The sequence below is a fragment of the Lactuca virosa genome, chromosome 2 (assembly GCF_052849685.1).
Source record: "Lactuca virosa cultivar CGN04683 chromosome 2, Lactuca_virosa_CGN04683_v6, whole genome shotgun sequence".
Lineage (NCBI taxonomy): Eukaryota > Viridiplantae > Streptophyta > Magnoliopsida > Asterales > Asteraceae > Lactuca > Lactuca virosa.
Window position 1 is genome coordinate 188,399,283 of NC_136427.1, and position 27,036 is coordinate 188,426,318.

A 27,036-nucleotide genomic window follows, 5' to 3' on the forward strand; every position below is an offset into this window, starting at 1 on the left:
AAGCTGCCTATATTCTAGGGATAAGGATTCTGAGAGACCGGAGTAAAAGACTAATTGGACTTAGTCAGAGTACCTACTTGGATAAGGTGCTGAATAGGTTCAGCATGTAGAATTCCAAGAAAGGAGAGTTACCAATCCAAAGTAACGCCAGATTGAGTAAGACTCAGAGCCCGAGTACAAAGGTTGAGATAGATGAGATGAGTCGAGTACCTTATACTTCCACTGTAGGCTCGATCATGTATGTTATGACTTGTACTCGTCCTGATGTGGCCTTTGCATTGAGCATGGTCAGCAGATATCAGGGGAACCCTGGCAAGACTCACTGGACTGCGGTAAAGAACATTCTCAAGTACCTGCGGAGGACTAAGGACTGGGTCCTTACCCTCGGTGGGAATGATGACTTGAGAGTATTGGGGTATAGTGATGCTAGCTTTCAGATTGATAGGGATAATTTCCGCTCTCAGTCAGGCTGGGTCTTTACCTTAAACGGAGGAGCAATTTCTTGGAAAAGTTCCAAGCAGGAGACAGTAGCTGATTCAACTTGTGAATTAGAGTATATAGCGGCAAGCGAGGCAGCGAAGGAGGCTATATGGCTAAAGAACTTCATTGGAGACCTTGGAGTTGTACCAGCTATAAAGGAGCCTATCGAGATTTTTTGTGATAGTGAAAGTGCAATTGCCTTAGCCAAGGAACCAAGGGATCACGGGAGATCCAGACACATTGACAGAAAATACCATTTCATCAGACATCGAATAAAAGAAGGACTCATCGTGGCAAATAGGGTATCATCGGATGAGAACCCGACAGATCCCCTCACGAAGGGACTGGGTAGGGTTAAGCATCTCCAGCATGCTAGGCACATAGGGCTGAAGGATGATATTAGTTTTAGTAGTTAGATAACTTTGAAATGTGTAAAGTGTAATTGACATTTGATGATGAATAAAAGTTGTGTTTATTTATGAGTAAAGTGTTGCTATCTTTTGTCAATCGTTTACTATCGTTTCATTTTTGCATGTTTTGACTTCCAGAATAATTATGTTATTGTAATTTCATGTTATTCAAATTCTCCACAGTCGGTCATATATTGGAAGTAGATATGAATCAAGACTGTCATGGGTTGTCTTGTAGAGGTCTAAGATGTTGGACATAAGTGGTGCTACAACACTCATGAGTGCTCATAAGTTCTGAGTATTTGATTCAACCCACGCTCACTGGTATCACTTCATGGAATTTATCTCGAGTGATCGTGAGACGGTAATATCATATAAGTCTTCAAACCTAGAGATATGAATTGTTGCCTATGAGTTGGTTATACATTGATTGTATAAAAACGCATTGGTAACTCGATGTTATAAAACGTGCCTTTGTGTATGATTCAACAAGTAGTAGAACAAGCATACGAGTCGAAGTTTATCTGTTCCTTCTTAGATTAGAAGCGATATCTGGGCCCCTCGATGATTTTGTGTTGACCCATGTATCAGGCCCAGTCAGAACTAAGTTGATGTGTTCAATTAAGTTCTATGTCAAACAAATCGAAAATCAGGAAACAAACTGATGGACAATAAGTAAGACATTGTTCCATGTATTTGTCCGGCTGATATCTAGAACAGAGGATTATATGATCACTTATCTTAAATGGCGTATCATTATCATCTCAGTTCCGCGAGACCTTGAAAGAGCTACGATTGCTGATCGGTTCCTGAAGTCATTCTTGCAGTTATAGTTATTAGACTTATCCAAGTGGTAGACTGTTGGATTAGGTGTCTAAGTTCATAACTATTTCTGGAATGTATTTGACCCGATTAGCATGGTCCATTTGGGTTGCATGGCATCATGCATTTGGATAGACTAAAAAGAGAGAAATAACACTTATGGTTTATTAATATATTATAAGTTCTAATATATTAATAATATTATTTAATTAGTATTGATCAAGAATTAATTTGGAATCAATTAAGTGATCAAAAGAAGACTAATTAAATATATGGGTTGATTGTGTAAATCATCCATACTTGTATAGTGGGCTAATGCTCCATGGATTATCAAGTTGGGCTAAAACCCATAGGATGCTCAATGGATGCTCCATTGTGTTTATAGAACCCATGGGTCATGGAAATGAAAAGTAATGACAATTAGGGTTTACATGGTGTAACCCTAATTGTAACACACTATATAAGGATCACTTTGTTCACCAAAATCGGCGACTAAGCATACAAGTGAGGGCTAGCCGATTTCTAAGTGTTCTTCATTTCTCTCTAAGTTATTCCAAGTGCATTTGGTGTTGTGTGAGATATTTTAGGCATCACACTTGAGGTGTTAGGCTCACAAGGTTTATCAAGGAATCCAAACTACTACAAGGTATGATTTCTTACTATCTTTTATGATTAGAAGTTCCCCATGTATGCTAGATAGGTTATGAACCTTGGAAAATCAATTTTGCATGTATCATAGATAAAACATAGATCCAAGGTGGTTTCTAGGGTTGCATGTACACCATAGGAGTGTTAGAATGCTCAAAACCCTTCATGCTAATGGTCCTCCAAGACTAATTTTCGATTCCTCAACAATTTCATTTACTTCTCCTTCATGAGTTTTTAGCAGATCGTACAAGTAATTAAGCGTAGAAGTATCGAAACTCTGCTGAGTTTTCACCATTACTGTCACATTCCTCCATTCTTTGCGTAAGCCCATGATGATTGTCAGATTGAACTCCATGGTTGTTCGAGTAATTCCATGGCGATTACATTTGTAGATTAATTCGTTTAAACGATCATAGTAATCTTCTATCGATTTACCATCCTTCTGTTTGAATTCTTTCAATTCAATCAAACAATGTTTTACAGAATTGATCTTAGTCTTTTCACTTCCTTGAAACTTTTCTTTGAAATTGTTCCAGATGTCTTTTGCAGTTGTATAGCTTCTGACATAGTTATACACAACAGGAGGCAACGCACCACACAATTCTCTCATACATCTTTTTTCAAGCTTCTTCAGTCTATCAGATTAATCAGTAACACTTGAAGTTCCAGATGAATATCCAATTGCTTGAACATTTGGTGGAGGAGTACCATTTCCAGTAATACATGACCAGAGCTCCTCATCCAGCCCGTTTAAGTAGTATTGCATGCGATCAACCCACTGATCATAGTATTCAGGGATGAGCATAGGAATCTTAGTTAAAGATCCAGCAGATGAGAATAGGATGTCATTGAGTTCAGATTGAAATTAGCCATGAACGTACAGATGAATTTTTCATAAAATCTTAAGAGTTTTTGAAAAAAAATAGCAGAAACGATCAGAGATTTCAAGCAGAACACTCGATTCAACAAATCAGTTGCATAATCGAATCACAACTGTAGATCAATTATGATTTTCAAAACAAAAGGCACGTAAACTTTTGAATCCAAAATTTGATTAAAAAACCTCTTGATTCAAAATGAAAATCAGATCGCAGATATATGATTCCTGCTCTGATACCAATTGATGAAGTATTGAATCGAGTAATGAACATAGAATCAGAGTAACGAGAATTAAGAACACAGAGTGTAAATAAGATCTTGTTTCAGATCAATTATGCTTCACGATTACAAAGAGAGAATAGACAAGACAGACTCCCAAAACTCTTATCTAACTCTAAGTAACATTTCCTATTTATAGGAAAACAGTAAAGCATACAAAAAATTACAAAGGACTAAACTTTCTAGTTTCGACACAAAATGCCTTTGTAAAATAACATTACATTTCGACACCTTACAATACAATTTCGACCCTTATAGAAACTAGGAGAAGAAAGTGTTAGGATATCTAAGAAGATTGCAAAGTTGCATACATTTTATGTTGCTAAGCTAGCAAACCATCAAATTAACAAGCAGAAAAAATTGAATGTTGCAGAAGCATTGGAATTTTCAAAACTTAATAAGAAAACTAGGTGTATGTTGGTGAAAGAAGGGAGTGAAGCAAGAGACAAGCTGGAAATGAAGGAAGTTTGAAAATTTCTTATATTGGCTTATTACATACAGACAATTTATTTTTTGTTGTGTTTTTTTAAAAATACTTATGTTTGATGATATGCTTAAACCATTGATATTTTGGTAAATGATATGCTTAAACCAGTTAGTTGGTATCTTGATAAAATATTTACTGCTTAATAGTAAATGATATATAGCATTTAAAATTTATGTTTGATGATGCCTACATATTTGATTAAATAATTGTTTGGTAGAATGATAAATGATTAAAATCCATATATGTTTATTATTCTTATACAATAATGTTGACAAAAAAAACAAATATTGTTAATATTGTATTAAGCTTATTCTAATTTGTTTTATATTAATTATTCTAATTATTCTACTTTCATTTACATACTTAATAATAAAAAGTTTTATTATCTAACTAGAATATAATATGTAATTTTGTTTTATAATATTTTAATAAAAAAAATAAATGAAATTAGATTTAGTATTCTGTTACAATAAAAAAAATAGGATTATAAAATTTTAGTATATTTTAGAACATCTTACTTTAAAAAATAAAATACATTATCTCTATTAGTAGAAATATCAAAATGCATATTTTTCATCTTACTTTAAAAAATAAACTACATTCTCTCTATTAGTAGAAATATCAAAATACATATTTTTTGTACATATATGATATTTTTACAAAAAATTGTAATTTCATTTCATCACTTGATATGGTTATGATTTATTTTTTAAATTAATTATTTTTTTAAAATTAAAAAAATTCAAAAGTATAATTTCCTCATTAAAATACTATAGTGACCAAAATATTTGTTTTAGAATATTTATAATTAAGTAATTTTATTTTAGAATTAAAATAATATCGTAACTTTGTTTTAGAATATATGTAATTAAGTAATTTTATTTTAGAATTAAAATAATATTTGAACCAAAGTGTAATTTTTTAAATTAAAAGGGACTAAAAATACTAGGACTTATTTGTCAGGGACGAAAAAGTGACAAATGTAATAACTTTGAGATTACGACTTATTCACGAGGGAAGAACATTAAAATAAAAAAAAACTTTATTTCTTCATTTCTATTCTGAAACCCTCTTCCATTTCTCCTTCATCACTATTTCCAAACATCTTTATCATCTTCGGTTTTAAATCATCAAACACTCCATAAAAACCCTAACTTCTTGTGATTTTGAACTCGTTATCTTCGATTTCTCCTTGGATCGATTTCATTTTTCGATGTTGTGAATCCGATTTTCACTTGAAAACATCGATAAAACCCCTAAAAACCTTGTCATATCGATTTTAAACTTTTTGATTCATATTTTGGTCTTTAATCCCTCGATAAAACCCTAAACTTACTTACTTTGATTCTTATCGAATATTTCTATCAAAGAAAATGGCTACATCAACACGTGTTTCAAAATCTACACCATCAGATCATCTAAATGACATTATTACCAAAACTTCTCAAGAAATTCCAGGTATTTCGATAGTTCTGTTAATTCTCATTATATATCCTTGTGTTCATTTGAAAACAAGGATGTTGCTTTGAGAATTGATCTTCTATTGTTGCTCCAGTCTCCATATCTACATACTAATAATTATTGGGCTACTTGAGCGCATTAGGCTCTTGTGTCTTAGTGGGTCCCATTTTTAGGATCATAAATTGAAATAGTTGAAACGAAATGAAATAAGATGCAAGATACACCATACCTTCAAGAAGCAATCGAAAATGTAGAAAATTACATCAAATTAATCTGCAAAATCAGTAGTAATTAAGCTTTTATTAATCAATCCAGTTTATGAATCTAACCAGCATGTGTAAAGACCTTGTGCAAATGCATGGATTGGTTTTATTTATTATCAATTTATAAAAGTTTTGACTTAATTATGTGATCAGGTACTTAAGTCATGATAATTAAAGTTTGGAAGAAAGTTTCCATATGATCAATTTGGTTGATTTTGCCCTTATGCAAAGTATTGACAATTTTACCAATGTTTCAAAAATGACTGGTTTGAGAGATTTTTATAATCGTTTGACTGGTACCTTGTTGAAAGTTGAAATTAGGTGACAATTCCCTGTTGTAAGTATTATGATGAGTTAGAATATAATTTTGAAATAAATGTAAGTGTTTTTCTATTACAGACAACAATTAAAGTGTATTACCCATATACATAGTAGGGTAGACATAGTATAATATGTTGCTATTTACTGTAATTTCCCCTAAATAAAACATTCTTGGTGATCTAAATTATGATAACCAATTCATTTATATGACAAATAAGTAATTTTAACATGATATTCGGGAAAGGGTTCCCAAATCAGATGATGCATTTTTTATTTTTCTAAACAGAACAAATAACATATGAAGGAAAAATGATGATCAATTGAAGAATGAAGAAAATACTTTTGGACTGTTACACTTTAAACTTGTCCCTTACATTTTTAAGCTCAATCTTTAGCTTTATAGTTTATAATTATAATATTATGCAGTTGTTCGTATTAACATTAATTATTTTCAAGCATCAAATATTATAACAAGAATGACAAAAGCAAAAATAAAAATGATGAAAGTGGGTAGAAGTAATGAAGTTAAAACTTCAACAGGCTAACAGTTGGTTCAAAAAAGAAAATCATTAAAGTCTATCGATGAATCAACAGCTACAACATCAAAAGAAAAAGAAAAAAAAGGTACATCATCAGTTATGTTTTCTATAAGAATAAATTATATATTGTGTATTCTATGTATTCTAATAAAATATTAATCTCATTTGTTTCTGTTATTCTATGTATTATAATAAAATATTTTATATTCTATTAATGTTTTTCTATATTCTATTAATCTTATTCTAATAGAATATTTATAAATATTAATCTAATTTGTTTCCTTATTATAATAGAATATTTTTAAATGTTATTCTAGATATTTTCGTATGATAAATCATTTATTAATTCCTAATTTGATTCTGAAAATGAAAATAAACAGCAAGAAGGTCGGATATGGGTAAAACTCATGAAAAAACTTCAATAGGCGAACGATTAATTGAAAGAAAAAAATCATTTAAGCTTATTAATGAATCAACGGATACAACAGCAAAAGCCAAAGAAAAAAAAAGGTATATCATCAATTATTGTATTTGTACTATAATATCTTGTTTATTAATGTTATTCTAATAATAAGAAACTCATATATAGGTAAAAATCATATTTGTTATAGAATGTTGGTTTCTAAAAGTTTTTTGCCAATAAAATATTTACAATTTGGTGTTTGACTTTGATTTCTGCCATTAATTTTTGAATGTTGCTGGATTTTCTGAAGTTGTCAATGTTGGTTGTCATTTATGGCAATTTGTTGTTTCACTTTGACTTCTGCCATTAATTATATGGATGTCTCAACATTCATTGGCTTCTGAAACATAGTAGACATATTCATATAGATGTTATTCTAATAGAATATTTTGAAGTGTTAATCTTGTATTCTATTTTTATGATATTATTATATTTTTTCTAATATTATTTATTTTGAAAATCCATTGAACAATAGGGAAATAAAAGGTGCTTTTTGAAGATAAAAAAAAATAAAAAAAGGAAGATGAATAGTTGAAATGATAACATAGAGAAAAAGAAACAAAAAACAACAAAAGATATATTAAAAGATCTGCCTTCAATCGATACTCGAATGAACCCCGGAGCTATGGTTGAAGTTATAAGAAGTTTAAGTTTGTCTCAAAAGAAATGTGTAAAGAAGATGGGTTTTGGATGTTGAGCATCAAGAGAATTCCATTGAAGCTTGCACATTTTGTTGTTCAACAGTATGATCATCAAAAGAACAGTATTGTGATTGATAAAAAAAAATTAAGATCACAAAAGAAAAGATTCATAAAGTGTTTGGTCTACCAAATGGAGGAAGAAGCTTGTTTGATTTTCATTTTGTTGACAAGGAGAATGAAACGTATGTTACATGTAAAAGCCAGTTTACAAAAGAAACCATGAATGCAACTGGGTTCAAAGAAGTCGTTCTGAAATCCAAAAGAGATGATGATATCTTCAAGCTAAATTTTCTTTCTTTGTTTGTGAATACATTTACTGAATCACATTCTTATGGGACGTGCAACATAGATCATGTTAGAAGAGTAGTTAGAGTTGAAGATATTTCATGCATTGATTGGTGTGCGTACTTAAATTACTGTCTGAAGAATACAAGATCTCTATGGCATCAAGATAAAAAAAAAGGCTATTATAATGGGCCAATGTTGTTATTGATGGTATGCTTTTTGTTTAATTATTTTAATTATTTTTTATTTATGAATATCTAATACAATTTACAAACTAATATCATGCAGCTACTTTACTATGACAGTCTTGAATGTCAGCGTTTAATCATAAAGTCAAAAATTCCAACAATAACAATGGGGTCAACAGAGGATTTGAATAATAGATAGTCTTTTGAAATTGAAGATGGTGGGTTTGAATGTGGAAAAGTTGTTATGACACAAATGACGAGAGATAGCGAGGGACCGACCAATGTGAAAGACAATCTTTATGACACTATTGAGGTAACTTTAACTAAAATATAAAATATAATTTCTTTTTATATTAGGTTAAAGTATGATGTTATAAAAAATTCTAGATATTCTTATATTACATGCTTATGGTTCATAGTAAATATTCTAGCTATTCCGAGATGATAAATTATTACATGATTATAATTCTAGTATTTTATTATTTTTCAGGAATATAAAGAGAATTTCGATAAGATGCTCAAGAAAGTTTCTCTCATCCAGAAAGGAGGACATGTATGGAATTGTTTGTGATTGTATATCAAAGTTCCTAGATGTCAATATAACAAATGAATTGAAAAACAAGTTCGTTAAGTTATTTTCAGATCCTATTTTTTCAAGTGCTGATAATCAAAACAATGAAACTGAAAATAAAGGATCACGTGAAAGGGTTGAATCTCAAAATGGTGACACGGGGGAGAAGGATATAAGTTCTTACAAATCACCATATATGGATAAAGTTGTGAATTTATTTGAGAGAATCGATTTGCAGAATGTTCTTTTGATTCAGGTTCTAATAAGATGTGGACAGGATAAAAACAGAATGTAAGTCACTAACTCTTGCTATTTCAATTAAAAATGTATTATTTTTTTGGATTATTGTTTAACTATAATACATGTGGATATTTATTCTAATGTTGATGAAATATTTTTTGTTCATGTTTAAAATTAAGGGAGGTACATTTTGAAACAAATACGGGAGAGATTATGCATAGACAGAATTTTGAGAGCATGCGGCGTGCACATGTTATACATTATAGTGTGATTGATTGTTTGGCTGCTGTTCTAACTTACGAGGAAACAAAAGTCAAAAAGTAAACCATACCGCCTGTTCTTCAATACCAAAATTATGGTAAATTCTTATTTTTACAATTGGAATTTTATGTTTTAGTTGTAAATTATAACAATATATTCTAATTTTTCTGTTTTTCTATGTTTACAGAGTTCTGAGTTATTAGATGAAACTAAATCTTTTGACGAGCGTTTTTTAACTTTTGAGACTCGTGTTGATAAGTTTCTATCTAATTTCAAGGGAGATGTCGATTTCAATGATCTTAAAATTGTAAGAATATTTTATTAATTAAAATATTACATTATTAAAGGATAGGACTTAGGTTAACTTTTTGATCAATTTGTTGGAATTGCAGGTGGTTTTTCCAATACATATTGGTGATCAGATGTATGCCGTTGTTTTCAACCTAAATATCCACAAGTTAATATTAGACAGCATAAAAATACATAATGGTGATCAGATGTATCTTGTTGTTTTCAACCTAAATATCCACAAGTTCATATTAGACAGCATAAAAACAAAATCGTTAGAAGAAACGTATGGAATGACACCTACATTATTAGTAAGTTTCATTTACTTTTATTAAATATATTAAAGTTACAATATAATAGATTGAATAATGTAATTTTGTTAATATATATTGCAAAAATTGTACTTTATACGATATCTGGAGAAAACTACATTTATTGTCAATAAAATCAGACGTTTGCGATCAACAATAGTGAAGATGATGAAAATTGATGGGAACAAAAAGAAGTTGACAACATAGAATGGAGTACTTTTAATGAGACACAGGGAAAAATGTTGTGGAGAAAAGCAAGGAAAGTGGAATGTCGAAATGCAAAAAGGTAGTGATGTGCACGATATGCAATTTGTAAAATTGCGTGCCTTATATTCTATTAAGATTGCCACACATGAAATCAACAACCACAAGGAGAGAGTTATCAAAGAGGCAATCGAATTTGGAAAACTTGATCACACGACTAGAAAAAAGATGTTACAGGAAGGTATCAATAGTGGAAGAATTGGAACATCTTACTTTAAAAAATAAAATACATTATCTCTATTAGTAGAAATATCAAAATGCATATTTTTCATCTTACTTTAAAAAATAAACTACATTCTCTCTACTAGTAGAAATATCAAAATACATATTTTTTGTACATATATGATATTTTTACAAAAAATTGTAATTTCATTTCATCACTTGATATGGTTATGATTTATTTTTTAAATTAATTATTTTTTTAAAATTAAAAAAATTCAAAAGTATAATTTCCTCATTAAAATACTATAGTGACTAAAATATTTGTTTTAGAATATTTATAATTAAGTAATTTTATTTTAGAATTAAAATAATATCGTAACTTTGTTTTAGAGTATATGTAATTAAGTAATTTTATTTTAGAATTAAAATAATATTTGAACCAAAGTGTAATTTTTTAAATTAAAAGGCACTAAAAATACTAGGACTTATTTGTCAGGGACGAAAAAGTGACAAATGTAATAACTTTGAGATTACGACTTATTCACGAGGGAAGAACATTAAAATAAAAAAAAAACTTTATTTCTTCATTTCTATTCTGAAACCCTCTTCCATTTCTCCTTCATCACTATTTCCAAACATCTTTATCATCTTCGGTTTTAAATCATCAAACACTCCATAAAAATCCTAACTTCTTGTGATTTTGAACTCGTTATCTTCGATTTCTCCTTGGATCGATTTCATTTTTCGATGTTGTGAATCCGATTTTCACTTGAAAACATCGATAAAAACCCTAAAAACCTTGTCATATCGATTTTAAACTTTTTGATTCATATTTTGGTCTTTAATCCCTCGATAAAACCCTAAACTTACTTACTTTGATTCTTATCGAATATTTCTATCAAAGAAAATGGCTACATCAACACGTGCTTCAAAATCTACACCATCAGATCATCTAAATGACATTATTACCAAAACTTCTCAAGAAATTCCAGGTATTTCGATAGTTCTGTTAATTCTCATTATATATCCTTGTGTTCATTTGAAAACAAGGATGTTGCTTTGAGAATTGATCTTCTATTGTTGCTCCAGTCTCCATATCTACATACTAATAATTATTGGGCTACTTGAGCGCATTGGGCTCTTGTGTCTTAGTGGGTCCCATTTTTAGGATCATAAATTGAAATAGTTGAAACGAAATGAAATAAGATGCAAGATACACCATACCTTCAAGAAGCAATCGAAAATGTAGAAAATTACATCAAATTAATCTGCAAAATCAGTAGTAATTAAGCTTTTATTAATCAATCCAGTTTATGAATCTAACCAGCATGTGTAAAGACCTTGTGCAAATGCATGGATTGGTTTTATTTATTATCAATTTATAAAAGTTTTGACTTAATTATGTGATCAGGTACTTAAGTCATGATAATTAAAGTTTGGAAGAAAGTTTCCATATGATCAATTTGGTTGATTTTTCCCTTATGCAAAGTATTGACAATTTTATCAATGTTTCAAAAATGACTGGTTTGAGAGATTTTTATAATCGTTTGACTCGTACCTTGTTGAAAGTTGAAATTATGTGACAATTCCTTGTTGTAAGTATTATGATGAGTTAGAATATAATTTTGAAATAAATGTAAGTGTTTTTCTATTACAGACAACAATTAAAGTGTATTACCCATATACATAGTAGGGTAGACATAGTATAATATGTTGCTATTTACTGTAATTTCCCCTAAATAAAACATTCTTGGTGATCTAAATTATGATAACCAATTCATTTATATGACAAATAAGTAATTTTAACATGATATTCGGGAAAGGGTTCCCAAATCAGATGATGCATTTTTTATTTTTCTAAACAGAACAAATAACATATGAAGGAAAAATGATGATCAATTGAAGAATGAAGAAAATACTTTTGGACTGTTACACTTTAAACTTGTCCCTTACATTTTTAAGCTCAATCTTTAGCTTTATAGTTTATAATTATAATATTATGCAGTTGTTCGTATTAACATTAATTATTTTCAAGCATCAAATATTATAACAAGAATGACAAAAGCTAAAATAAAAATGATGAAAGTGGGTAGAAGCAATGAAGTTGAAACTTCAACAGGCTAACGGTTGGTTCAAAAAAGAAAATCATCAAAGTCTATCGATGAATCAACAGCTACAACATCAAAAGAAAAAGAAAAAAAAGGTACATCATCAGTTATGTTTTCTATAAGAATAAATTATATATTGTGTATTCTATGTATTCTAATAAAATATTAATCTCATTTGTTTCTGTTATTCTATGTATTATAATAAAATATTTTATATTCTATTAATGTTTTTCTATATTCTATTAATCTTATTCTAATAGAATATTTATAAATATTAATCTAATTTGTTTCCTTATTATAATAGAATATTTTTAAATGTTATTCTAGATATTTTCATATGATAAATCATTTATTAATTCCTAATTTGATTCTGAAAATGAAAATAAACAGCAAGAAGGTCGGATATGGGTAAAACTCATGAAAAAACTTCAATAGGCGAACGATTAATTGAAAGAAAAAAATCATTTAAGCTTATTAATGAATCAACGGATACAACAGCAAAAGCCAAAGAAAAAAAAGGTATATCATCAATTATTGTATTTGTACTATAATATCTTGTTTATTAATGTTATTCTAATAATAAGAAAGTCATATATAGGTAAAAATCATATTTGTTATAGAATGTTGGTTTCTAAAAGTTTTTTGCCAATAAAATATTTACAATTTGGTGTTTGACTTTGATTTCTGCCATTAATTTTTGAATGTTGTTGGATTTTCTGAAGTTGTCAATGTTGGTTGTCATTTATGGCAATTTGTTGTTTCACTTTGACTTCTGCCATTAATTATATGGATGTCTCAACATTCATTGGCTTCTGAAACATAGTAGACATATTCATATAGATGTTATTCTAATAGAATATTTTGAAGTGTTAATCTTGTATTCTATTTTTATGATATTATTATATTTTTTCTAATATTATTTATTTTGAAAATCCATTGAACAATAGGGAAATAAAAGGTGCTTTTTGAAGATAAAAAAAATAAAAAAAGGAAGATGAATAGTTGAAATGATAACATAGAGAAAAAGAAACAAAAAACAACAAAAGATATATTAAAAGATCTGCCTTCAATCGATACTCGAATGAATCCCGGAGCTATGGTTGAAGTTATAAGAAGTTTAAGTTTGTCTCAAAAGAAATGTGTAAAGAAGATGGGTTTTGGATGTTGAGCATCAAGAGAATTCCATTGAAGCTTGCACATTTTGTTGTTCAACATTATGATCATCAAAAGAACAGTATTGTGATTGATAAAAAAAAATTAAGATCACAAAAGAAAAGATTCATAAAGTGTTTGGTCTACCAAATGGAGGAAGAAGCTTGTTTGATTTTCATTTTGTTGACAAGGAGAATGAAACGTATGTTACATGGAAAAGCCAGTTTACAAAAGAAACCATGAATGCAACTGGGTTCAAAGAAGTCGTTCTGAAATCCAAAAGAGATGATGATATCTTCAAGCTAAATTTTCTTTCTTTGTTTGTGAATACATTTACTGAATCACATTCTTATGGGACGTGCAACATAGATCATGTTAGAAGAGTAGTTAGAGTTGAAGAAATTTCATGCATTGATTGGTGTGCATACTTAAATTACTGTCTGAAGAATACAAGATCTCTATGGCATCAAGATAAAAAGAAAGGCTATTATAATGGGCCAATGTTGTTATTGATGGTATGCTTTTTGTTTAATTATTTTAATTATTTTTTATTTATGAATATCTAATACAATTTACAAACTAATATCATGCAGCTACTTTACTATGACAGTCTTGAATGTCAGCGTTTAATCATAAAGTCAAAAATTCCAACAATAACAATGGGGTCAACAGAGGATTTGAATAATAGATAGTCTTTTGAAAATGAAGATGGTGGGTTTGGATGTGGAAAAGTTGTTATGACACAAATGACGAGAGATAGCGAGGGACCGACCAATGTGAAAGACAATCTTTATGACACTATTGAGGTAACTTTAACTAAAATATAAAATATAATTTCTTTTTATATTAGGTTAAAGTATGATGTTATAAAAAATTCTAGATATTCTTATATTACATGCTTATGGTTCATAGTAAATATTCTAGCTATTCCGAGATGATAAATTATTACATGATTATAATTCTAGTATTTTATTATTTTTCAGGAATATAAAGAGAATTTCGATAAGATGCTCAAGAAAGTTTCTCTCATCCAGAAAGGAGGACATGTATGGAATTGTTTGTGATTGTATATCAAAGTTCCTAGATGTCAATATAACAAATGAATTGAAAAACAAGTTCGTTAAGTTATTTTCAGATCCTATTTTTTCAAGTGCTGATAATCAAAACAATGAAACTGAAAATAAAGGATCACGTGAAAGGGTTGAATCTCAAAATGGTGACACAGGGGAGAAGGATATAAGTTCTTACAAATCACCATATATGGATAAAGTTGTGAATTTATTTGAGAGAATCGATTTGCAGAATGTTCTTTTGATTCAGGTTCTAATAAGATGTGGACAGGATAAAAACAGAATGTAAGTCACTAACTCTTGCTATTTCAATTAAAAATGTATTATTTTTTTGGATTATTGTTTAACTATAATACATGTGGATATTTATTCTAATGTTGATGAAATATTTTTTGTTCATGTTTAAAATTAAGGGAGGTACATTTTGAAACAAATACGGGAGAGATTATGCATAGACAGAATTTTGAGAGCATGCGGCGTGCACATGTTATACATTATAGTGTGATTGATTGTTTGGCTGCTGTTCTAAATTACGAGGAAACAAAAGTCAAAAAGTAAACCATACCGCCTGTTCTTCAATACCAAAATTATGGTAAATTCTTATTTTTACAATTGGAATTTTATGTTTTAGTTGTAAATTATAACAATATATTCTAATTTTTCTGTTTTTCTATGTTTACAGAGTTCTGAGTTATTAGATGAAACTAAATCTTTTGACGAGCGTTTTTTAACTTTTGAGACTCGTGTTGATAAGTTTCTATCTAATTTCAAGGGAGATGTCGATTTCAATGATCTTAAAATTGTAAGAATATTTTATTAATTAAAATATTACATTATTAAAGGATAGGACTTAGGTTAACTTTTTGATCAATTTGTTGGAATTGCAGGTGGTTTTTCCAATACATATTGGTGATCAGATGTATGCCGTTGTTTTCAACCTAAATATCCACAAGTTAATATTAGACAGCATAAAAATACATAATGGTGATCAGATGTATCTTGTTGTTTTCAACCTAAATATCCACAAGTTCATATTAGACAGCATAAAAACAAAATCGTTAGAAGAAACGTATGGAATGACACCTACATTATTAGTAAGTTTCATTTACTTTTATTAAATGTATTAAAGTTACAATATAATAGATTGAATAATGTAATTTTGTTAATATATATTGCAAAAATTGTACTTTATACGATATCTGGAGAAAACTACATTTATTGTCAATAAAATCAGACGTTTGCGATCAACAATAGTGAAGATGATGAAAATTGATGGGAACAAAAAGAAGTTGACAACATAGAATGGAGTACTTTTAATGAGACACATGGAAAAATGTTGTGGAGAAAAGCAAGGAAAGTGGAATGTCGAAATGCAAAAAGGCAGTGATGTGCACGATATGCAATTTGTAAAATTGCGTGCCTTATATTCTATTAGGATTGCCACACATGAAATCAACAACCACAAGGAGAGAGTTATCAAAGAGGCAATCGAATTTGGAAAACTTGATCACACGACTAGAAAGAAGATGTTACAGGAAGGTATCAATAGTGGAAGAATTGGAACATCTTACTTTAAAAAATAAAATACATTATCTCTATTAGTAGAAATATCAAAATGCATATTTTTCATCTTACTTTAAAAAATAAACTACATTCTCTCTATTAGTAGAAATATCAAAATACATATTTTTTGTACATATATGATATTTTTACAAAAAATTGTAATTTCATTTCATCACTTGATATGGTTATGATTTATTTTTTAAATTAATTATTTTTTTAAAATTAAAAAAATTCAAAAGTATAATTTCCTCATTAAATACTATAGTGACCAAAATATTTGTTTTAGAATATTTATAATTAAGTAATTTTATTTTAGAATTAAAATAATATCGTAACTTTGTTTTAGAATATATGTAATTAAGTAATTTTATTTTAGAATTAAAATAATATTTGAACCAAAGTGTAATTTTTTAAATTAAAAGGGACTAAAAATACTAGGACTTATTTGTCAGGGACGAAAAAGTGACAAATGTAATAACTTTGAGATTACGACTTATTCACGAGGGAAGAACATTAAAATAAAAAAAACTTTATTTCTTCATTTCTATTCTGAAACCCTCTTCCATTTCTCCTTCATCACTATTTCCAAACATCTTTATCATCTTCGGTTTTAAATCATCAAACACTCCATAAAAACCCTAACTTCTTGTGATTTTGAACTCGTTATCTTCGATTTCTCCTTGGATCGATTTCATTTTTCGATGTTGTGAATCCGATTTTCACTTGAAAACATCGATAAAAACCCTAAAAACCTTGTCATATCGATTTTAAACTTTTTGATTCATATTTTGGTCTTTAATCCCTCGATAAAACCCTAAACTTACTTACTTTGATTCTTATCGAATATTTCTATCAAAGAAAATGGCTACATCAACACGTGCTTCAAAATCTACACCATCAGATCATCTAAATGACATTATTACCAAAACTTCTCAAGAAATTCCAGGTATTTCGATAGTTCTGTTAATTCTCATTATATATCCTTGTGTTCATTTGAAAACAAGGATGTTGCTTTGAGAATTGATCTTCTATTGTTGCTCCAGTCTCCATATCTACATACTAATAGTTATTGGGCTACTTGAGCGCATTGGGCTCTTGTGTCTTAGTGGGTCCCATTTTTAGGATCATAAATTGAAATAGTTGAAACGAAATGAAATAAGATGCAAGATACACCATACCTTCAACAAGCAATCGAAAATGTAGAAAATTACATCAAATTAATATGCAAAATCAGTAGTAATTAAGCTTTTATTAATCAATCCAGTTTATGAATCTAACCAGCATGGGTTAAGACCTTGTGCAAATGCATGGATTGGTTTTATTTATTATCAATTTATAAAAGTTTTGACTTAATTATGTGATCAGGTACTTAAGTCATGATAATTAAAGTTTGGAAGAAAGTTTCCATATGATCAATTTGGTTGATTTTGCCCTTATGCAAAGTATTGACAATTTTACCAATGTTTCAAAAATGACTGGTTTGAGAGATTTTTATAATCGTTTGACTGGTACCTTGTTGAAAGTTGAAATTAGGTGACAATTCCCTGTTGTAAGTATTATGATGAGTTAGAATATAATTTTGAAAAAAATGTAAGTGTTTTTCTATTACAGACAACAATTAAAGTGTATTACCCATATACATAGTAGGGTAGACATAGTATAATATGTTGCTATTTACTGTAATTTCCCCTAAATAAAACATTCTTGGTGATCTAAATTATGATAACCAATTCATTTATATGACAAATAAGTAATTTTAACATGATATTCGGGAAAGGGTTCCCAAATCAGATGATGCATTTTTTATTTTTCTAAACAGAACAAATAACATATGAAGGAAAAATGATGATCAATTGAAGAATGAAGAAAATACTTTTGGACTGTTACACTTTAAACTTGTCCCTTACATTTTTAAGCTCAATCTTTAGCTTTATAGTTTATAATTATAATATTATGCAGTTGTTCGTATTAACATTAATTATTTTCAAGCAGCAAATATTATAACAAGAATGACAAAAGCAAAAATAAAAATGATGAAAGTGGGTAGAAGTAATGAAGTTGAAACTTCAACAGGCTAACGGTTGGTTCAAAAAAGAAACTCATCAATGTCTATCGATGAATCAACAGCTACAACATCAAAAGAAAAAGAAAAAAAAGGTACATCATCAGTTATGTTTTCTATAAGAATAAATTATATATTGTGTATTCTATGTATTCTAATAAAATATTAATCTCATTTGTTTCTGTTATTCTACGTATTATAATAAAATATTTTATATTCTATTAATGTTTTTCTATATTCTATTAATCTTATTCTAATAGAATATTTATAAATATTAATCTAAATTGTTTCCTTATTATAATAGAATATTTTTAAATGTTATTCTAGATATTTTCATATGATAAATCATTTATTAATTCCTAATTTGATTCTGAAAATGAAAATAAACAGCAAGAAGGTCGGATATGGTTAAAACTCATGAAAAAACTTCAATAGGCGAACGATTAATTGAAAGAAAAAAATCATTTAAGCTTATTAATGAATCAACGGATACAACAACAAAAGCCAAAGAAAAAAAAGGTGTATCATCAATTATTGTATTTGTACTATAATATCTTGTTTATTAATGTTATTCTAATAATAAGAAAGTCATATATAGGTAAAAATCATATTTGTTATAGAATGTTGGTTTCTAAAAGTTTTTTGCCAATAAAATATTTACAATTTGGTGTTTGACTTTGATTTCTGCCATTAATTTTTGAATGTTGCTGGATTTTCTGAAGTTGTCAATGTTGGTTGTCATTTATGGCAATTTGTTGTTTCACTTTGACTTCTGCCATTAATTATATGGATGTCTCAACATTCATTGGCTTCTGAAACATAGTAGACATATTCATATAGATGTTATTCTAATAGAATATTTTGAAGTGTTAATCTTGTATTCTATTTTTATGATATTATTATATTTTTTCTAATATTATTTATTTTGAAAATCCATTGAACAATAGGGAAATAAAAGGTGCTTTTTGAAGATAAAAAAAATAAAAAAAGGAAGATGAATAGTTGAAATGATAACATAGAGAAAAAGAAACAAAAAACAACAAAAGATATATTAAAAGATCTGCCTTCAATCGATACTCGAATGAATCCCGGAGCTATGGTTGAAGTTATAAGAAGTTTAAGTTTGTCTCAAAAGAAATGTGTAAAGAAGATGGGTTTTGGATGTTAAGCATCAAGAGAATTCCATTGAAGCTTGCACATTTTGTTGTTCAACATTATGATCATCAAAAGAACAGTATTGTGATTGATAAAAAAAAATTAAGATCACAAAAGAAAAGATTCATAAAGTGTTTGGTCTACCAAATGGAGGAAGAAGCTTGTTTGATTTTCATTTTGTTGACAAGGAGAATGAAACGTATGTTACATGGAAAAGCCAGTTTACAAAAGAAACCATGAATGCAACTGGGTTCAAAGAAGTCGTTCTGAAATCCAAAAGAGATGATGATATCTTCAAGCTAAATTTTCTTTCTTTGTTTGTGAATACATTTACTGAATCACATTCTTATGGGACGTGCAACATAGATCATGTTAGAAGAGTAGTTAGAGTTAAAGAAATTTCATGCATTGATTGGTGTGCGTACTTAAATTACTGTCTGAAGAATACAAGATCTCTATGGCATCAAGATAAAAAGAAAGGCTATTATAATGGGCCAATGTTGTTATTGATGGTATGCTTTTTGTTTAATTATTTTAATTATTTTTTATTTATGAATATCTAATACAATTTACAAACTAATATCATGCAGCTACTTTACTGTGACAGTCTTGAATGTCAGCGTTTAATTATAAAGTCAAAAATTCCAACAATAACAATGGGGTCAACAGAGGATTTGAATAACAGATAGTCTTTTGAAATTGAAGATGGTGGGTTTGGATGTGGAAAAGTTGTTATGACACAAATGACGAGAGATAGCGAGGGACCGACCAATGTGAAAGACAATCTTTATGACACTATTGAGGTAACTTTAACTAAAATATAAAATATAATTTCTTTTTATATTAGGTTAAAGTATGATGTTATAAAAAATTCTAGATATTCTTATATTACATGCTTATGGTTCATAGTAAATATTCTAGCTATTCCGAGATGATAAATTATTACATGATTATAATTCTAGTATTTTATTATTTTTCAGGAATATAAAGAGAATTTCGATAAGATGCTCAAGAAAGTTTCTCTCATCCGAAAGGAGGACATGTATGGAATTGTTTGTGATTGTATATCAAAGTTCCTAGATGTCAATATAACAAATGAATTGAAAAACAAGTTCATTAAGTTATTTTCAGATCCTATTTTTTCAAGTGCTGATAATCATAACAATGAAACTGAAAATAAAGGATCACGTGAAAGGGTTGAATCTCAAAATGGTGACACGGGGGAGAAGGATATAAGTTCTTACAAATCACCATATATGGATAAAGTTGTGAATTTATTTGAGAGAATCGATTTGCAGAATGTTCTTTTGATTCAGGTTCTAATAAGATGTGGACAGGATAAAAACAGAATGTAAGTCACTAACTCTTGCTATTTCAATTAAAAATGTATTATTTTTTTGGATTATTGTTTAACTATAATACATGTGGATATTTATTCTAATGTTGATGAAATAGTTTTTGTTCATGTTTAAAATTAAGGGAGATACATTTTGAAACAAATACGGGAGAGATTATGCATAGACAGAATTTTGAGAGCATGCGGCGTGCACATGTTATACATTATAGTGTGATTGATTGTTTGGCTGCTGTTCTAAATTACGAGGAAACAAAAGTCAAAAAGTAAACCATACCGCCTGTTCTTCAATACCAAAATTATGGTAAATTCTTATTTTTACAATTGGAATTTTATGTTTTAGTTGTAAATTATAACAATATATTCTAATTTTTCTGTTTTTCTATGTTCACAGAGTTCTGAGTTATTAGATGAAACTAAATCTTTTGACGAGCGTTTTTTAACTTTTGAGACTCGTGTTGATAAGTTTCTATCTAATTTCAAGGGAGATGTCGATTTCAATGATCTTAAAATTGTAAGAATATTTTATTAATTAAAATATTACATTATTAAAGGATAGGACTTAGGTTAACTTTTTGATCAATTTGTTGGAATTGCAGGTGGTTTTTCCAATACATAATGGTGATCAGATGTATGCCGTTGTTTTCAACCTAAATATCCACAAGTTAATATTAGACAGCATAAAAATACATAATGGTGATAAGATGTATCTTGTTGTTTTCAACCTAAATATCTACAAGTTCATATTAGACAGCATAAAAACAAAATCGTTAGAAGAAACGTATGGAATGACACCTACATTATTAGTAAGTTTCATTTACTTTTATTAAATGTATTAAAGTTACAATATAATAGATTGAATAATGTAATTTTGTTAATATATATTGCAAAAATTGTACTTTATACGATATCTGGAGAAAACTACATTTATTGTCAATAAAATCAGACGTTTGCGATCAACAATAGTGAAGATGATGAAAATTGACTAGAACAAAAAGAAGTTGACAACATAGAATGGAGTACTTTTAATGAGACACATGGAAAAATGTTGTGGAGAAAAGCAAGGAAAGTGGAATGTCGAAATGCAAAAAGGCAGTGATGTGCAAGATATGCAATTTGTAAAATTGCGTGCCTTATATTCTATTAAGATTGCCACACATGAAATCAACAACCACAAGGAGAGAGTTATCAAAGAGGCAATCGAATTTGGAAAACTTGATCATACGACTAGAAAAAAGATGTTACAGGAAGGTATCAATAGTGGAAGAATTGGAAATGGGTAATAAATAGAATTTGATAGAAGTTTGGATTTTTATAAATGTGGTTATGGTGACTTAACAACAATTCCTTTTGTAATATCTATCTTATTTTGAACAAATTAGACAGGAAAAATGATGCCTAGTATTATGTAAGAAACTTGATATGGTTTATTAGGTGATTAATGCTTAATGTATAGTTGGTATTAAGATCACTTCTTAATGGTCATGGTAGAATCTTCTATAGTAAACATAAATTTTTTAGAATATTCTAATAGAATAATGTTAAAGGCATCATTATTCTATTAGAATAATATTAGATGTTGCATATACCTATATAATATTCTTACATGTATAATCTTGTATTATAATAATTTGATAACAAAACATTATACTGCAATTATCATACAAAAGACTATTCGTATATACTTCAATGCAAAAATTAAAGATTGAAATATTAAAAGAATCAATATATTTTCAAATGTATCACACATCATCACAAACCAAATGTATCATACATCATCACAAACCAAAACATCTGAAAAAGTCCAAACTAAAGAAATTCAAACTTTTTTCTATATGGTATTATTAAACTATATTCAAATACGAAAAAAATCGAAATATATTTCTAGACACAACTATGCACTCTGTACCTTGGAGTTATTCAGCAATGTCAAACATTTCCTTGAATTATGCCCTTTAACCCACATGTTTTGCATGATCTTGATTGCTTGTTACCTTGAATAGTAGCCTTCTCCAAAGCACTTTTTAAACGTTTTCCTGTACCAGAACCTTTATTCTTCACCATAGGTGGATTTTCAACATCAACAACTTCAGGATTCGTAGTAGCTCCGTAAATTTTATCAGTATGAGCTTGTTTTGTAACAGATGATTTGTCTGAACATTGTTCACCAATATCAGTCATAAAAACTTCTAGTTTTTGCTTGAACTCTTCTAACTTCTTGTCATCATTACTTAATGAAGACAAGCATTGATCAAGCATGGAAAAAGCTTTGTATGCAACCTTCTCAACATTTCCAGATGAATCACCATATCTAAATGTCCTTTTCAAAACTGTGGTGGGGATAATATCTCTTCTCAATCTCTTAAGAATGTATCTTGACGGAATCTCTTGTATGTCATAAATCTTTAGAATACAGAAGATGTGTCTACAAAAAATTTCAAATCGCTCAAAAATCATGCATGAACATTTCACCGTTACATCTTCTCTATTGAATTCAACCTGTTTCAAAAGTATTAGGATATTAAGTATATTCGAAAAAGAAAAATTAGAATAGTTTTCAAAAGTATTAGAATATTAAGTATATTCTAAAAAGAAAAATTAGAATAATATAAAAAAAATTTAAAGACAATAATTTAGTAATAAAAATTATAATATTAGAATTATAAAATGTCAACATTACCTCGAAATCACCTTCACTTGTGTTAAAATTCCATTCACAATCGATGTCAACTTTTTTTTTTTCAACTACTATCTTCTGTTGGGTTTTGTATACTACAACATCCTATGGTGCACATACAACCCTAAAAGCTTTGGATCTATGTTTTCTCTAATTATACATGTAATAATGTTTCCAAAGTTTTAAGCCTACAACTAACATACAATTGATATAAACAACATAGAATTGAGTTATAGAGTTACCTCTTTGTTGTAGCTTGTAGTTTTTAGCCTTTAAGAACTTAGTTCCCCAAGTGTGACACCTCAAATGGTTCACAACACACCTTAAACAAAAGATGACTTTTGAGAGAATATTCTTACACCAAAATCAGCTCAATGATGTCCAAGAACACTAGTGTGTGATTTTGGATGCTAAGGAGCTTCTTATATAGTGTGGCAAGATTAGGGTTACATCCATGCAAACCCTAATGCCCATGACCTTTCATATTACTTAGGATCCATGGGTTAAACCTCCATGGACTATCCATGGACTACCATATTGGTTTAGCCCATCCTAAATAACAATTGGCCCACACTATAAGAATCATTGATTTACCAAATCGATCCCCATATATTTAATTAGTCTCTTTTGATCACTAAATTAATTCCAAACTAATTCTTGATCAATACTAATCAAATCAAATGATTTCATATTAATATATTAGAACTTATAATATATTAATAAATCATAAATAACCTCTTTTCAAAAGTCCATCCTATCAAATTGTCCTCGTGATATGCAACCCAAATGGACCATGCTACTCTCGGATCAAGTACATACCAATTATAGTTATGGGCTTAGACACCTAATCCAACAGTCTCCCACTTGGATAAGTCTAATAACTATTATTGCAAGTACGATTCCAATATCGCAACTAGCAATCGTAGCTCTTAATAGCCGTTGTCAAACTCTGACTTAGTCAATGACGCGTCCATTAGATAAGGGATCATATATTGCTCCATTCTAGATATCATATGGACATGAGACATGGATTATAGTCATTCTTTCTGTCCATCTGTTGTTTCCCGATTTCCGATTTATGACGACTGACTAATTGAACAAATCAAATCAGTCCAGACTTGGCCAAGCGCTTCGGGTGTCATCACAAAATCATCGAGGGGCCCACAGATATCACTTTTATCCCTCTAACGGTAAAAGAAATGGATAAACTTCGACTCAAATGCTCGCTTGTACTTACTCATCAAATCACACACAACGATATGTTTTATAACACCAAGTTACTGGTGCGTTTACATATATCAATGTGCAACCGACTTATAAGTTACAACTCACATGTCTTGGTTTCAAGAATATAAGATATTATCGTCTCATGATCACTCGTGATAAAATCCATGAAGTGATACAAATGAGTGTGGGTTCAATCCAATACTCAAATCTTATTACAGGAGTACTCATGAATACTGAAGCAAACTTGTGCTATGTCTAACACCTTAGACAATCCTACAGACCCATTCATGACAATCTTGCCTCAATACCTACTTCCAAAGTATGATCGAATGTGGATGGTTTGAATAACCTAGTTATTCGGGAAGTCAAAACATGCAAAGTGAAACATAAGAATAATACTAATCCTATATGGCCCCAAAACTTTTGAGTGTAAATAAAACACCTTTTATCTAATTGCCATATTGATTACTCATTATTCATTGTATAATGTTTCAAATAATCAACTTAATACTTGAATTAAAACAATAGTTATCCCATGATCCAAGCATGCACACTATGTTTGCCTATGGTCCTTTCTATGTGAAATAGATCAATTGAAAATTTTCCAATGATGCTCATTTCACAAACCCAAATCCTTATTGCAAGTGTAAGAATTCCAAATTCTTGTCACTCCTAGAAAGTGTTAGATTCTAAATATCATGCAATGATTCTTTTGTAATGTTTAGGTACCAAAAGTCACAGAGACTTAACCAACGATATTACAAAATATTCTTTTGGAGATTGTTACAAGACAATTCCATGGAAAGGAAGTCTCACATTCAAAGTACATTCCTTTGAACATCCTTCTTGCACAGATTTAAAGAATACCTTCCACTTATTGAAACATTTCCATATTCCCATTTTGATTATCACTTCTGAACAAGAGTCACCTCTTTTCAGAATATGTCAATATGGTCCTTCCAAAATTTTCAAAAAATACTTCCAACTTTCCACGAGCAACCAATCTTTGGTAAACCTCAGATTATCCTTGACAATTGCTTTACCACTTTAGTCATATATTCTTCTAGTCCCTTTTTCCCTTTTAATGCCCTAGGCATTTGGAAAAATTAGAACACGAGAATACTATAGCATATGCAATCGATCCTATACCCGAAACATATGGGATGAAATTCATAATGTCTGACATAAAGACATGATACTTGACCAGTCTTTTGCTATAATATTTCTATTTGTCATGTTCTCACAATTCGAATTATGAAGAGGGATGCCGTAATCATAATCGATTTTGAGAACGCAATTAACATTTCCATATAGAATTTCCTTATTTTGAATCTTTTCAACATAACATTCATATATGTCCTTGACTAAATTTGATTAAAACTCAATCTAAGCATTTAGAATTGAAATGAAGTATAAATTCCTCTCCCTTAACTATAGCAAAACAAATTTTCAAACCATGCAACTTTGCAAATTGAAACCTTTGTTTTCTCTAATTAACATTGCTAACTTACGACTGTTAGATGCATTTCATGCATCCATTTTGTAGTTTTACTCCATGAAATTGCATTGCATATAGGCTTAAACTCATGCATTTTGCATGTTTTTCGGGATTTTTCATGAGGCAATTACATTCACAAATTTTTGTGATATTTCAGGGACTTTTGGAGGTTGGATCTTACTTGAGGAGATAAATAAGAGATGTAGATGAAGTTTCGGGACTTGCAGAGCACCGAGGAGGAAGATATCAAAGAAATGAAGATTTTGGCTTTTCAGAGGTTTACACGGCCGTGTAAATGTTTACACGGGCCGTGTAAACGAAGTCTCTTGAGCATTGTACTTTGAAAGCCTGGCCAATTTTTTGTAGTGTCCTTTTGCATTTACACCGCCGTGTAAATGTTTACACGGGCCGTGTAAACGTGGTCACGGGTTTAAAACAATTTTTCTTCTTTCTAAAAAGGGGCAACCAGTTCCAGAAGAAAGGAAGTCGACTTTTGGAGCAGAGAAGACGATTTTCTGGAGGATTTTGGAGTTAATTAACACTTAGGAGCATTTGATTTCATTTTGTAATAACTTTAATTTCATTTTCTAGATTTGTGATCCTGTTCTAGTTATGAGTGGCTAGAACCCTAAATTCTCCAACTTTATGTCTTGACTTCTAGTTGTGATTTCAATCATACGACTTGATGTTTGCTTTCAATTTTCTATCTAATGAATTGGATTTTGTTTCAATTGAATATTTGATTCTAATTTTCTATCCATACAAGTGGTACCAATGGAACTGGAAGTGGTGCCAACCCGTCTAACTACGGAAATATCCACGAACTCCTTGGGGAATGTACATATAA

General features: G+C 29.5%; 1 protein-coding gene across 1 annotated transcript; it reads right to left on the reverse strand.

Moving 5' to 3' along the window:
* Positions 1-22,716: 22,716 nt before the first annotated feature.
* LOC145158038 (uncharacterized) lies at positions 22,717-25,591 on the reverse strand. Its single transcript, XM_079076999.1, has 2 exons — positions 25,559-25,591; positions 22,717-23,286 (listed from the first exon to the last, which is right to left on the reverse strand). Exons 1-2 carry the CDS (start codon positions 25,589-25,591, stop codon positions 22,717-22,719), a joined length of 603 nt encoding a protein of 200 aa, XP_078933125.1.
* Positions 25,592-27,036: the final 1,445 nt, after the last annotated feature.

Coding starts and splice junctions, on each gene's coding strand:
- LOC145158038 (XM_079076999.1), bottom strand. CDS start 25,591: ATGGGAATATGGAAATGTTTCAATAAGTGGAAG. Junction 23,287..25,558: donor AATGTTTCAATAAGTGGAAG/GTATTCTTTAAA, acceptor CTTTTGAAACAG/GTTGAATTCAATAGAGAAGA.